Genomic DNA, 14,155 nt, shown 5'->3' on the forward strand with positions numbered 1-14,155 from the left:
GCTGGGACTGTGAGGTCATAAGGGGGCGTGGTCATGTCATGTCATGTCGCTCGTCCCCACCTCCTTTCCTGACCGGCCGGGCTGCGTGCTCCGATAGGGGTCTGGTATTGATTTGGGGGGACCCCCACACCGTTTTTTCAGCGTAGGGGGTTCCCCTTAAAATTCATACCAGACCTAAGGGCCTGGTATGCCCCTGGAGGGGAACCCATGTCGGCTTTTTATTTAAAATTTGGCGTGGAGTTCCCCCTCAAGATTCATACCAAACACAGTGCATGGCATTGGCGTAGATCCAAGTCAGATCCCCGCACCAGTGTGAACCCGGCTCACAAGGTGTCAATCTCGCCAATAAAAGTGGCGAGATTGACACAATATCAGACAACAATACAGAAGTTGACCAAAGGGTGGTGGTAAGGAGCTGAAAAAACATGTGATTTGGTGAAAGTTGGCTGAAAAAGTCCTGTCATCTGTATGCAAGACAAACTTCTGGCCAACGCCCTTTGTACAAAAATCCAAGGGAAAGTTTGTACAAAGCCCAATCGTGTGTATGGGGCTTTACAGAATCTGCGCTTTAAAGTATAACTAAAGGCAAAACTTTTTTTTTTTTTAGTTTTGGATAGATTGGAGAGGGATTAAAACACCTGTCCAGTTATATATTGTGTCCTACCCCCCCCCCCCCCCCTTAATGATATTTAACCTCCAATATTGGTCCTGTTTACCATTATCATTGAAAGTGAAAGTACGAGAAATTACCCAACTTTTGGGCTATCCCCAGAAAAGTGATAGAAGGGAAATCGTCAAATGGGTATACTAGTTCTGGAGACCTGGAGGTCCCCAAGAAATTCCCTTAATTTACAGGGATTCTCACTTCCTGTTTAGCTATGGGACAGGAAGCGAAGGGAAATCTCCACAATGGGACACAGATGGCGAGAAAATTCTGACAGGGGTTATAACCCTTCCTTGCTCTATCCAAAATAGAAAAAAAAGTTTTGCCTATAGTTCTACTTTAATGCAACAGAATAAATTTGTAGAGCAAAAATTACAAAATAAATTGGGATGTACGAACAGGTATGCAGAATGCTCCTGGTGTGTTCTGAAATAGTGGGGGATATTTACGAAAGGCAAATCCACTTTGCACTACCAGTGCACTTGTAAGTGCACTGAAAGTGCACTTGGAAGTGCAGTCGCTGTAGATCTAAGGGGGACATGAAAGGAAAATAAAAAACAGCATTTTAGCTTGCACATGATTGGATGATAAAATCAGCAGAGCTTCCCCTCATTTCAGATCTTCCCCTCAGATCTACAGTGACAAGTGCACTTGCAGTGCAAAACCCCCAATGTATCTGTAGTATTAAATGCCTCCTGTAGCCAACTAACTTATTCAGTAATAAGATAACTAATGATTATGTAAGTTTTTTATTTTCTCTTTTGCAACTCAGCTCAAACTTCATCAGATATTAGCAGATGTGTTATGTGTAAAAGGGATGCCGACAATGCCAAATGTTACAAAACTCTGACTCCACAGTTTTACTAATACCATTGAAAAGGTGATAAGGACAATTAACCTGTCAGGGTGTTGAAAGCCAATGACCTGCCTACCTGCAAATTATCAGATGACTTGGAAATAGACAACTAAATGGACTGTGCGTGCAATTTTATGTCCCTTGTGCCTATATATCAATCAGACCAGATCAAATAGAATTACTTAACATGATAATGTTTATTGTTGGGATTACATCTATTATAATATATATTGCAGCTGCGATAGGTCATGAGAAATGATATCAGCAGAAAATCAAGAAAAAGCAAAAAGAATCGCTAAAAAATGTATGATATGAAGCATCTTCTGCATGCAAGTTCTTCAGGAATTTGTTGTGCCTTTAGTATGCAAGCCTTTAGCATGTAGCTTTTGAATACGTCCTGCAATTTCTTCCCTTGCATAAATGTTGACTCAATATTGCATATTGTTGTCAAACAATTGGAGTCTCTCTAAAAGAAAAACATGGTTATTGGTGTTACAAAGAAGAAAATTAGTCTTGAGCACACAGGCTTCAACTTGAACGTGAGCAGTGCATACAGCAAGAGTTATAAAGTATTACAGGGACTCCTCCTCGATTCCGTGCACCACCATAGGAAGCCACTTCGTATGGGGGTGCACTTGCAGGCTCGCTCCGATTGTGAATGCAAGGAGAGAGCCACTACAGGCAGGCACAGCGCTGGATCGAGTGAAGACTCAGGTAAGTATTTAGGAAGATGGGGGGAGGATGGCGATACAAATGTTTGGACATTTTTTACCTTAATGCAGGGTATGCATTAAGGTAAAATGTCATGCCTTTACAACTTTAAAGCCTAAGTTTAGTCAAAAACAATTATTAAAAAATCGACACAAGGGATGCTACTTACATTCAATGTGAAAGGGCCTTTGTGCTGCTAACTGAAGTCCTCCGATCTCCTCCTAGTCTTACATTCATAATCTTAGGGTACTGCAGGGTTAAACATGAGCCAAAGGACCTGTAATAGGCACTCATCAAGAGTGCCAACTATGCCTGCACTTTCTGCCCCCTCCTTCATTTATAGAAGCTGTGCAAATAGCTTCCATCAATGAAACGGGGCCTATGAATGGAGGAGGTGGACCTTTTATTCACCCACCCATCCTTGATTCGTATATTTATTTCATTCTTGGAAGCTATAGTACAGCTTCTGTGAATGGAGGAGTGCCGACTTTACAAGTGCTTATGACAGGTCCCTTGGCTCGTACCCCTGCAGCAGTGGATTACGGCTGTGATTGGTAGTGGAGAGTAAGAGGCCTTCAGATTTCAACCTAAACGGCAGCCAACAGCACATGTGATGCTTCTCATTGAATGTAAGTACTGACCCTTGTGATGGTTAAAAAATCATTTTGAGTAAACTTAAACTTTAACAAAGTTGACAGCAAACCTCAAGCAGCAGTCATAAAACCTTTATGGAAACCTTATATTTCTGTTTAGGGTAGTTAAAGGTGATCTGCAGCCATGACCCAAATTTATTCCAAAACCTCCCTCACCCCTAATATTACTTTTTTTCTTCCACCTTGCTCCTCTAGAAAGAAACATCTTTTTTACACCTTCTGACATTATCACCATCATTGCAAAATTCGTGCACTTGCAGTTGCTGAGGGAAGATTTTGGGGGGTATGTGAATGAGTGGAGAGGATGGAATTTTGTCTAATTGCTATGACGTATGTTTTAGCTTGATTGTTTTAGCCTGGTGGATGTGATAGGACTATTGTGAGGTTATGAGGTTTGGCAGAATAGAAGATAATTGTTGCTGTGTGGCTGGGGGATGCATGTATGAATGTGGGATGCATATAGTGGATGGGGTTGGGTGGCTTGGAGTTGATGGATAGCAGGATGATTTAAAGTTGAGGACATTTTTGGGACTGGTGAATTTGATATGATTGAGTTGTGTGGGATATGGAAGGGTTTAGTCATATATGGGGATAATCGAATGAGAATGTGACATGGGTGGATGAGAACTGGAGGTCAAGATATTTAGGGAGAAATACAGACAGATCTTCTTTGAGCGTTATCTAAAGAACTTTTAAGTTTATCTCTACTTTCTAGATAGGAACCCATTTCTTGAGCTGATCCTAAACCATGGATAGACTCATAAATTAGGATCACATCTGGACCAATACAGTGATCTCTATATAGGGGACTTGTCTTTGGTAAGAACTGTGTGTTTTAGGGTCTTTTTTACCTTGTAATCCCTGTAGAGTTGTTATAATTAAACAGTGTTTTCCACCATTACCTTGTCTTTCATTGGTAAGAGAAACCACCAAAATTAGGGGGTTATTTACTAAAACTGGACCGTGCAAAATCTGGTGCAGCTCTTCAAAGAAACCAAACAGCTTCCAGGTTTTATTGCCAGAGCTTAATTCAACAAGGTGAAGTTAGAAGAGTGCTCCAATTTTAGTAAATCCCCATAGTGGTTTAAGCTGCTACAACACTGGGTTGATCACCCCATTCATCTAATCCCCCTATGTACGGTTTAATAGAAAAAACATATTTTGGCTAATGGTGTTACAACTTTGCAGTAATAGTGCCTTGTTCTCTTTTCCCTTGGCTACTCCTGTGAGGTGCCCCTGCACTTGCCCCATGGTGGTTTTGATGGTAGAGAGGTTTCTCCCCTGATCTGGGTTTGTAGCAGATTGGAACTTAGTAAATAAGATAGGGAACATTGCTATTGTAATATGTACTGTGGTGTATGTTTGCAATATACAAGTACTATTTGTGTATATTTTTCCTACTTCTTGTAACTGTTTAGATCCCAAATTCCTTGAAGTCTTTTTGAAGAAGCAGATTTGTCCTTCAGCACCTTTACCACTTCAATACCGGCCATTTTTACCCCCTTCCTGCCCAGGCCAATTTTTAGCTTTCAGAGTTGTCGCACTTTGAATGACAATTGCGCGGTCATGCAACACTGTACTTATAAGAAATTGTTATATTTTTTGAGAGTTTATAAGATAGGAATGAGGAATGTACTTAGCCCATTACACTTTTCAAATGGTCAGCCTATAAATGGAACAATTTGAACTTTGGGCATTATAAGTAAAAATAGTGTTTTGCCTCAAATGTCACTAAATGCAAAAGACATACGTCCTGAGACCCAGTCTGTAAGGAGAATATGGAGACTTGCTTACTTGGCAAGGACCCACAGGAAGTTTAACTCTCAAAGAAGACACAGAAGAAGAATCCATTGTAGTTTTAACCAAGCTTAGTACATTACAAAGGATGTTATTCTAGTCTCTTGAAGCATAAAAAGGAAACTAAATTCTAGCATGGAGTGGCTGGGAGTGACAAAAAGGGACTATACTAATTGGAACCAAACAGGAGGAGCAAACATGGGAACATGCAAAATACAAAAAACATCAAACAGCAAAAAGGATGCTGCGGCAGCACAGATATTGTTGTGTGTTCTTCACAGTAATCATAAACAAATTAAACAGAAGTGAAAAAATTGTGAAGATGTTACATTATAAAGAAATTACCTGTCGGTTAGACCTTTATTTTCCATAAGGACCTGCAGGCAACTGGACTGTATTTTGTAACTTTATGAAACCACGGTTAAATTTGTTCACCCGTAAGACCCCTGTGTCTTGGCGTCGACCAAGACCCGGATATTGACCTTTGGTAACTGCTGAACTGTCTTTAGGGCGAGACATTTTCTGAAACTTAGTACATTTTAGATAGTCCTGCAAAATGAAAATTAGAGATTTTAAATGTCAAGATCCAAAAAATGATGTTGTATAGCAGGCTGTACAGGCGTATTGTCTGTCAAACTGTTGGGGGACAAGACTGTGGCCAGTAAAGATGTCCTAGATTCAGTGGTCACTAGACACAAGGATACCTCATCATCAAGAGAGAGACCCATCATCTGGCACACTTCACCGAAGCCAGGACACACATCTCCAGCATAGATAGACACCATTTTGACAATTCCGTCCATGGATTGGCAATCATCTTCTGAGGGTCTGGTCCACAGCCATTTCAAAACAGAAAATATATATAGAGTGGGACTTTATATATACCCCCAAAAGTAGTAACAAATATATTTTTTAAAAACAATGATATTTTATTCAAATATCAAAAGGACAACATACACGTAAAAACATTATTTTTTAAAAAACACTGCTAGTTGCATATTACATTAATGTATTTAATCACAATTATTAAGAGAACCTTCCTAGAAATTTCCACTGAAGGAATCCCAGATGTGTGACAGGTAAGATTGACATGTTTCACGGGAATACCGCTTCCTCAGGACGTCTTTAGCTTTTCTTATATTTCGCATATGACATAAAGCAACGTTAAAACTATAATTAGACAAAATATTGTAATTAGTGATATATAAACAACAAAATTCCATATAATCATAGTCAAGAAGATATGGGTTCAATGAAATTGAGGAGCAGTGAGCCAAGTGTATGATAAAGCATGAAAAGCACCTTGAAACATATATGCATGTCACATAACACGTAGTAGGAGACAGTGCTGTTTTCTCTGTGGCCCCTGGGGAAAGTCATACAACTGAGAAAACAGAACTATGATTATATGGAATTTTGTTGTTTATATATCACCAATTACAATATTTTGTCTAATTATAGTTTTAATGTTACTTTATGTCATATGCGAAATATAAGAAAGGCTAGAGAGATCCTAAGGAAGCAGTATTTCCACGAAACGCGTCGACCTCACCTGTCACACATTTGGGATACCTTCAGTGGAAATTTCTAGGAAGGTTCTCTTAATAATTGTAATTAAATACACGCATATGATATTTGACTAATAGTGTTTACAAAAAAACAAATTGTTGCCCTTTTGATATCTGAATAAAATAGAATTTTTTAAAAAAATATATTTGTTACTACTTTTGGGGGTATATATAAAGTCCCACTCTATATATATTTCCTGTATTGAATTTAAAATAGGGATGATACCTCATTAAGTAGAAGTCAAACCAATAAGGAGTCGCCAGTTCATTTCTTTATATATTTACACTACCTGGTATACTTGACTAACTATAAGACATATTTACACACACGTACATATTCGTTTGGTGATTTTTGTTTGTTTAAATGAATGGGGCCAATTTCAATAGTCTTAGCTGTAATATTTCTCCCACAACAAAATCACGAGACTTAGATCATTTTTTAAATTTAATTTTATTATTTTTTTCTTTTCTTTTGGCCATATTGGTGCACACTTTTACATATTTCAAAGCTTACTCTTTCTGCAAGAGAATAACAGTGGGAATCCGTAAAATGCAGAATATTGTCTGCCAGGTAGATATAAACAGTTATGTTGTCTGCGAGAGAAAATACAATTTTTAGTTTATACCAATATATATATATATTTCTATCTATATATCTATCTATATATATATATATTTATATATATATATATATATCTATATATATATATAGATATATATATATATAGATATATATATATACAGTGGCTTGCGAAAGAAGTATTCGGCCCCCTTGAACTTTTCAACCTTTTGCCACATTTCAGGCTTCAAACATAAAGATATAAAATTTAAATTTTTTGTGAAGAATCACCAACAAGTGGGACACAATTGTGAAGTGGAACGAAATCTATTGGATATTTTAAACTTTTTTAGCAATTAAAAAACTGAAAAGTGGTGCGTGCAAAATTATTCGGCCCCTTTACTTTCAGTGCAGCAAACTCACTCCAGAAGTTCAGCGAGGATCTCTGAATGATCCAATGTTGTCCTAAATGACTGATGGTGATAAATAGAATCCACCTGTGTGTAATCAAGTCTCTGTATAAATGCACCTGCTCTGTGATAGTCTCAGGGTTCTGTTGAAAGCGCAGAGAGCATCATGAAGACCAAGGACACACCAGGCAGGTCCGTAATACTGTTGTGGAGAAGTTTAAAGCCGGATTTGGATACAAAAAGATTTCCCAAGCTTTAAACATCCCAAGGAGCACTGTGCAACCGATCATTTTGAAATGGAAGGAGTATCAGACCACTGCAAATCTACCAAGACCTGGCTGTCCCTCTAAACTTTCAGCTCAGACAAGGAGAAGACTGATCAGAGATGCAGACAAGAGGCCCATGATCACTCTGGATGAACTGCAGAGAACTACAGCTGAGGTGGGAGAGTCTGTCCATAGGACAACAATCAGTCGTACACTGCACAAATCTGGCCTTTATGGAAGAGTGGCAAGAAGAAAGCCATTTCTCAAAGATATCCATAAAAAGTCTCGTCTAAAGTTTGCCACAAGCCACCTGGGAGACACACCAAACATGTGGAAGAAGGTGCTCTGGTCCGATGAAACCAAAATTGAACTTTTTGGCCACAATGCAAAACGATATGTTTGGCGTAAAAGCAAAACAGCTCATCACACTCAACACACCATCCCCACTGTCAAACATGGTGGTGGCAGCATCATGGTTTGGGCCTGCTTTTCTTCAGCAGGGACAGGGAAGATGGCTAAAATTGAGGGGAAGATGGATGCAGCCAAATACAGGACCATTCTGGATGAAAACCTGTTGGAGTCTGCAAAAGACCTGAAACTGGGACGGAGATTTATCTTCCAACAAGACAATGATCCCAAACATACAGCAAAATCTACAAAGGAATGGTTCACAAATAAACGTATCCAGGTGTTAGAATGGCCAAGTCAAAGTCCAGACCTGAATCCAATCGAGAATCTGTGGAAAGAGCTGAAAACTGCTGTTCACAAACGCTCTCCATCCAACCTCACTGAGCTCGAGCTGTTTTGCAAGGAAGAATGGGCAAGAATTTCAGTCTCTCGATGTGCAAAACTGATAGAGACATACCCCAAGCGACTTGCAGCTGTAATCGCAGCAAAAGGTGGCTCTACAAAGTATTAACGCAAGGGGGCCGAATAATTTTGCACGCCCCACTTTTCATTTTTTTATTAGTTAAAAAAGTTTCAAAAATCCAAAAGATTTCGTTCCACTTCACAATTGTGTCCCTTCACAAAAAATAAAAATTTTATATCTTTATGTTTGAAGCCTGAAATGTGGCAAAAGGTTGAAAAGTTCAAGGGGGACGAATACTTTCGCAAGCCACTGTAGATAGATAGATAGATAGATAGATAGATAGATAGATAGATAGATAGATAGATAGATAGATAGATAGATTACTTTTGGGTCCAGGAGTCCATTGTTCTCAGGTGCGTTTTTCTGGGTCTTAATGCAATCTAGATAGTCCTGCAAAATGAAAATCAGAGTTTTTAAATGTCAAGTTCTCAAAATGTATGTTGTATAGCAGTCCATGTTTATATAAGACAGTTGTACTGTTGGTCAGATTGTTGGGGGGCCGGGCCGTGGCCAGTAGACATAAAAAGGAGTGAGCCTCAGCAGGGACGGGCATATAACTAGAACATTTGGTTGGTCTATTTTAAGACCCCTTTCACACTGGGGCGCTTTTTTAAGGCATTTTAGCGCTAAAAATAGTGCCTGTAAAGCGCATGAATAGCGCCTCTCAAGCCACCCCAGTGTGAAAGCCCGAGTGCCTTCACACTGGAGCGGTGCGCTTGCAGGATGGAAAAAAAAAGTCCAGCAAGCAGCATCTTTGAAATGAATAGGCAGCGCTGCCGAAGTGCCTGCAAAGCGTTTCGGCAGCGCCATAAACCGGGCGCTAATAACCCTTTCCTCGGATGTCAGCGGGGGTTAAAAGCACCCCGCTAGAGGCCAAAAAAAGTGCCGCTAAAACTAGCGGTTTCTTTACCGCTAACGGACCCACCGCCCCAGTGTGGAAGGAGTCTTAAGGAGACAGGAGTGGGAAATACTTGGGAGGGATTAAAGGAGGAAGAAAAATCCAGGTAGGTACAGTGGAACCTTGGATTATGAGCATAATCCGTTCCAGGAGAATGCTTGTAATCCAAAGCACTCGCATAACAAAGCGAGTTTCCCCATAGAAGTCAATGGAAAGGAAGATAATTTGTTCCACATTGACTTCTATTGCATGCAATACCGCATGTGGCCAGAGGTGGGGGGGAGCCGGAGAGCCTCAGAAATATTTGGGGACATCTCGGCTGAACTCGGAAAGCCTCAGAAAGGCTCGGAAACACTCGAGAACTGAGTATTTCCGCGTATTTCCAAGTATTTCCGAGTGATTCTGAGTATTTCCGAACGGCTACGAACCATTCCGAGTGTCACTGGCGCCCCTGCACCTCTGGCAAAATGCGGTACTGCACACCCCATTAGCTTGAATTCTGCTCGTTTTGCGAGACAACACTCACAAACCGAGTCAGAATTTTAAAAAAAAAGTTGCTCATCTTTCAAAACGCTCGTTAACCAAGGTTCCACTGTATCTCCGGTGTGCTGATCATTATTAGTCCAAAGTGCTGGCAGGAGATGTGACAAAGACACAGGGGTTGATTTACTATAGGCAAATGGGCTATTCACTTTGCAAGGAAAGTTGCATTTCACAAGGGAATTTGCCCCAGAAATTAATGAATGAGGTAAATCTGCTGACTTCCATCGTCCAATCGGATGCAAGAAAAAATGCATTTTTTTTTCCTTGCATGTGATTTAGTATTCTTTGCAAAGTGAAAATTTACCACATTTGCTAAGCTCTGGGGCATATTCTCTTGCAAATTGAACGGCCTATTTGCCTTTAGTAAATCAACCTTACAAAGCCTGCTGATTTTCAGGCTGTGAAACAATGGTGTATTTCTTCGGGAGACTGTTACTGAGAGAAGGAGGGCAAATTGCTGCATATAATGTACAGACACCTAATCACAAACTCCAACTCTACATGAAAGTGTTGAAGCTTTGCCTGTCGTAATGGCCAGGTTTTCAGCCATGAAGGGAAAGCTTGGGAGGCTCCTGCAGATAGGTCCCTGCAGATATGTGAACCTCTAGGTCCCTGTATTCCACGCCGGCAGCCATTGGCTTCTCTTTTCCCCAATGGGAGTCTTTTGAACCACTTCTTAACTAGCCACTTTCACCCCCTTTCTGCCCAGGCAAATTTTCAGCTTTCACCGCTGTCACACTTTAAATAGTTGTCGACCAGCACGGCTGCGCGAATCGCCGTCATTGTACGTCGACTACTTTAACAAACTATAGGGGCGCGATGCTGGAGCCGATGTGCGTGGTCCGGCGGTCACAATGTCTGCTGGTCACCCCTCAATCGCTTCTCAGAGAGCCAGAACAGGGAGTAGAGAGAGATCTGCTGTTCCTACTGATCAGAAACAGCGGTCTCTCCTCTCCTATAGTCAGTAAATCCCCCCCACAGTTAGAAACACCTCCCTAGGGAACACGTAACCCCTTGATCGCCCCCTAGTGTTAACCCCTTTCCTGCCGGTGACATTTATTCAGTGATCAGTGGCTATTTTTAGCTCTGATCGCTGTATAAATGTCAATGGTCCCAAAAAAGTGTCAAAAGTGTCCGATCTGCCCGCTGCAATGTCGCAGTCCCGCTAAAAATCACACATCGCCGCCATTACTAGTAAAAAATAAATAAATAATAAAAGTGCCATAAATCTATCCCCTACTTTGTAGACGCTATAACTTTTGCGCAAACCAATCAATACATGCTTATTGTGATTTTTTTTTTTTTTTTTTTACCAAAAACATGTAGAAGAATACATAATGGCCTAAATTGATGAAGAATTTTTTTTTATTACTATTATTTTTCGGGGATATTTATTATAGCAGAAAAGTAAAACATTTTTTTTTTTTTCAAATTTGCCACTCTTTTTTTGTTTATAGTGCAAAAAAAAAAAAACGCATAGGTGATCAAATACCACCAAAAGAAAGCTCTATTTGTGGGGGAAAAAAAGGACATACATTTTGTTTGGGTACAATGACACACAACCGCGTAATTGTCAGTAAGCGACGCAGTGTTGCATCGCAAAAAATGGCCTGGTCATTAAGGAGGCAAATCTTTTAAGTGGTTAAAAGACATTTCGGCAGTCATGCAACACTGTACCCATATTAGGTTTTTATAGATTTTTTTGAGACAGATAGAGCTTTCTTTTGGTGGTATTTAGTCACCACTGGGTTTTTTTTTTTTTTTTTGCTTAACAAACAAAAAAAAATACTGAAAATTTTGAAAAAAAAAAACTGTTCCCGTTGTACAATTTTGCAAAGAAGTAAAATTCTTCTTCACTGATGTACGCTGATAAGGCTGCACTGATGGGCACTGATGAGTAGACATGTGCACTGCCGAAAAATTCATTGGTTTTTGTTTCATTTGGGGTTTTTTTTCCGTTTTTTGGGTCATTCGTTATGATGGAAACTCGTAAATTGGAAAATTTGAAAATTCGTAAATTGGAAAATTCGAGAATCTAAAAATCCAGAAATTGGAAAATTTGTAAATTCGAAAATTTGAAAATTGGAAAATTCAGAAATGCGAAAATCCAAAAATTCGAAAGAACGAAAATCCAAAAATCTGAAAATTCAAAATAATAGCTAACTAACTAGCTAATAACTAACTATTAAATTATAGGTATTGTAAATTCCTTTCAAATTTTGCTGTTAGTCAACGTAACAAATACGAATTTATCCAAAGTTACGAATTATCCTAAATAACGAATGCTGCATCTAAACAATTGGAATGGAATGAATTAATAATAAATAATAATTAAAAAAAGTTTTTATTATTATTATATACATAAAACCACAGCTACATTTGTTCACCTGTAAGACCGCTAGGTCCAGGAGTCGAGTAAGACCAGGATTTTGAGATTTGATCTTAGGCGGAAATTCGTTTCTCTGAGGACTTTCTTGATATTCCTGCAAAATGAAAATCAGAGTTTTTAACCTCCCTGGTGGTATGATTATGTTAGATTTTTGATGCTCAAAGTGGTACAATTATTTTGCATGGAAATGTGGCGTTTTATGTTGTAGGCCTGTAATTCTTAGGAATAACACACTTAAATCTGTCCAAACTAGAGTCTAGTAGACAGCCCAGGTATGATAAAGTTTGAAACACAAAATCATAAATTATAATATAATAAATAACTATAAATAATTATAACAATGCTGCAGCTGCCGACGGAGAAGGGGGGCTTAGCAGTGCCTCACCCTAGAAGCTATTGCCTAGCAGCACAATTGCAACATCTAATGGGATGCAATATAAAGGGCGGGGGCAGTGCAAGTGGGAGAATAATGTTGGCAGGAGCCCTGCATAATACCATAGTGGATGCGCTAGAGGCAGAATCTTTCATTCAGAAGAATCCCACAATAAAAATGGTTATAAAGGCTTGGAGTACAGTTAAAATATTGATGGGATATACAGGAATATTGGAGTATACCCCTTTGTGGAACAATAAGAACCTGTAGGAGTTGGCACACATAGAAAGAGTTGACCAGGTTGATTCAACTATATGATGGTAGCAACCTGAAAACATTCTCAGACCTGAGAAAAGAATATGACATACCATATAACTCATTTTATAGATACTTACAGATCAGACATGCACTGGCAGCTCAGTTTAGGACACATGCTAGAGTGGAAAAAAGCTCCCCTTCTTCAAAGGATATTTGCATTGGACAAGACCAGAGGGGCTCATATCCGTGCTCTATGGGCAGATACATAATAGAACCACCCCAATCCTAGAACTCCATATCCTGAAGAGGAGATGGGAGGAAGATATAGGGGAGATAACACAGGATCAATGGAAAAAGATACTGGAGATGGGACTGTCGGTATCGGTCTCTCTTCCACATAGAATGTCATAGAATGAAGGCCTCTTGAGCCCCCTAGGGAAAGAGAGCCTTGACTGATGGGGGCATGGATAGGTGTGTGACAAGGGGAACGATTGGTTGGGACATGGGGATGGGATGGGCCTGAGCTCAGGAAATCGTGTGCCCCAGGGAATTCTGGGCCTTTCGGAAGAGTCGTTGGAAGAGTTGCCCACCCTCCCGCCCCTTTTTTCCTATGTTTGGTATGTCACAGCTTGCTGCGGTTTTCTTGACCTTGCCAGCAGTTAAAGTTGCTGTAATGGGCTATGCCCTTGATGGAAAATTGGAAATAGGCTGTCTGTCCAGCTCTTATGGTAAGGACAGGCCCCACTTCCCTCTTTTGGTTAAGTGCTAACAGTATGACTGTGACTGGTACAGGTTAAATATGTTCACATGTTATGTGTTGGAATTTAATAAAGCTGTGGCCTTGCCCTTTCCAACCTAATGGTTGTAAGTGTCTTATTTAATGGAGTAAAGGGCAAGGGTGGTGGGGGATTTGATCCCTTGGTGTTACGTTAAGTGGGACCTAAGCCCATTGCGCCTAAGCAGTCATGACATTTGATGTTGATACATAGAACTTATTATACCCCTAAGAAACTATTTATGTTTGGTAGGAGAGCTGATGCCGACTGCCCCAGATGCCAGGGAACTGGAGACCTATTACACATGATGCGGAGATGCCCAAAGATATTTTGATACTGGGTGGAAGTTCTTGAAACTATAAACAAAATCTATGGGAAAACACTGGAACTGGACCCCATGCTGTGTGTGTTGGGATATAGGAATGAGCATTACAGTGGCAATGATACGATGTCTATTCCAGGCAAGAAAAGTAATCGCGGAAAGGTGGCAATCAAAAAGACCTCCGACAGTCAGCGAATTGATTCATAATATAAATGAAGTAATATGGAAGGAGAAAGTAGTT

The 14,155-nt window shown here is 39.9% G+C and overlaps 1 protein-coding gene across 19 annotated transcripts in view; it reads right to left on the minus strand.

Annotated features, from left to right (window-relative positions):
• Window positions 1-1,698: 1,698 nt before the first annotated feature.
• LOC141126990 (uncharacterized) overlaps window positions 1,699-14,155 on the minus strand; it is a 164,102-nt gene continuing 151,645 nt past the window's right edge. For 18 of the 19 annotated variants that reach the window (XM_073613093.1, XM_073613098.1, XM_073613097.1 and 15 more), the window contains 4 exons: window positions 12,184-12,279; window positions 8,680-8,745; window positions 5,027-5,230; window positions 1,699-1,986 (listed from right to left, as the gene is read on the minus strand). In XM_073613093.1, the coding sequence (XP_073469194.1) occupies window positions 5,042-5,230; window positions 8,680-8,745; window positions 12,184-12,279 (351 nt within the window). In that variant the 3' untranslated portion in view covers window positions 1,699-1,986; window positions 5,027-5,041. The remainder of the gene's footprint in view (window positions 1,987-5,026; window positions 5,231-8,679; window positions 8,746-12,183; window positions 12,280-14,155) is intronic. The other variant, XM_073613086.1, reaches the window with a different exon arrangement.

This window comes from Aquarana catesbeiana, linkage group LG02 (assembly GCF_042186555.1).
Source record: "Aquarana catesbeiana isolate 2022-GZ linkage group LG02, ASM4218655v1, whole genome shotgun sequence".
Lineage (NCBI taxonomy): Eukaryota > Metazoa > Chordata > Amphibia > Anura > Ranidae > Aquarana > Aquarana catesbeiana.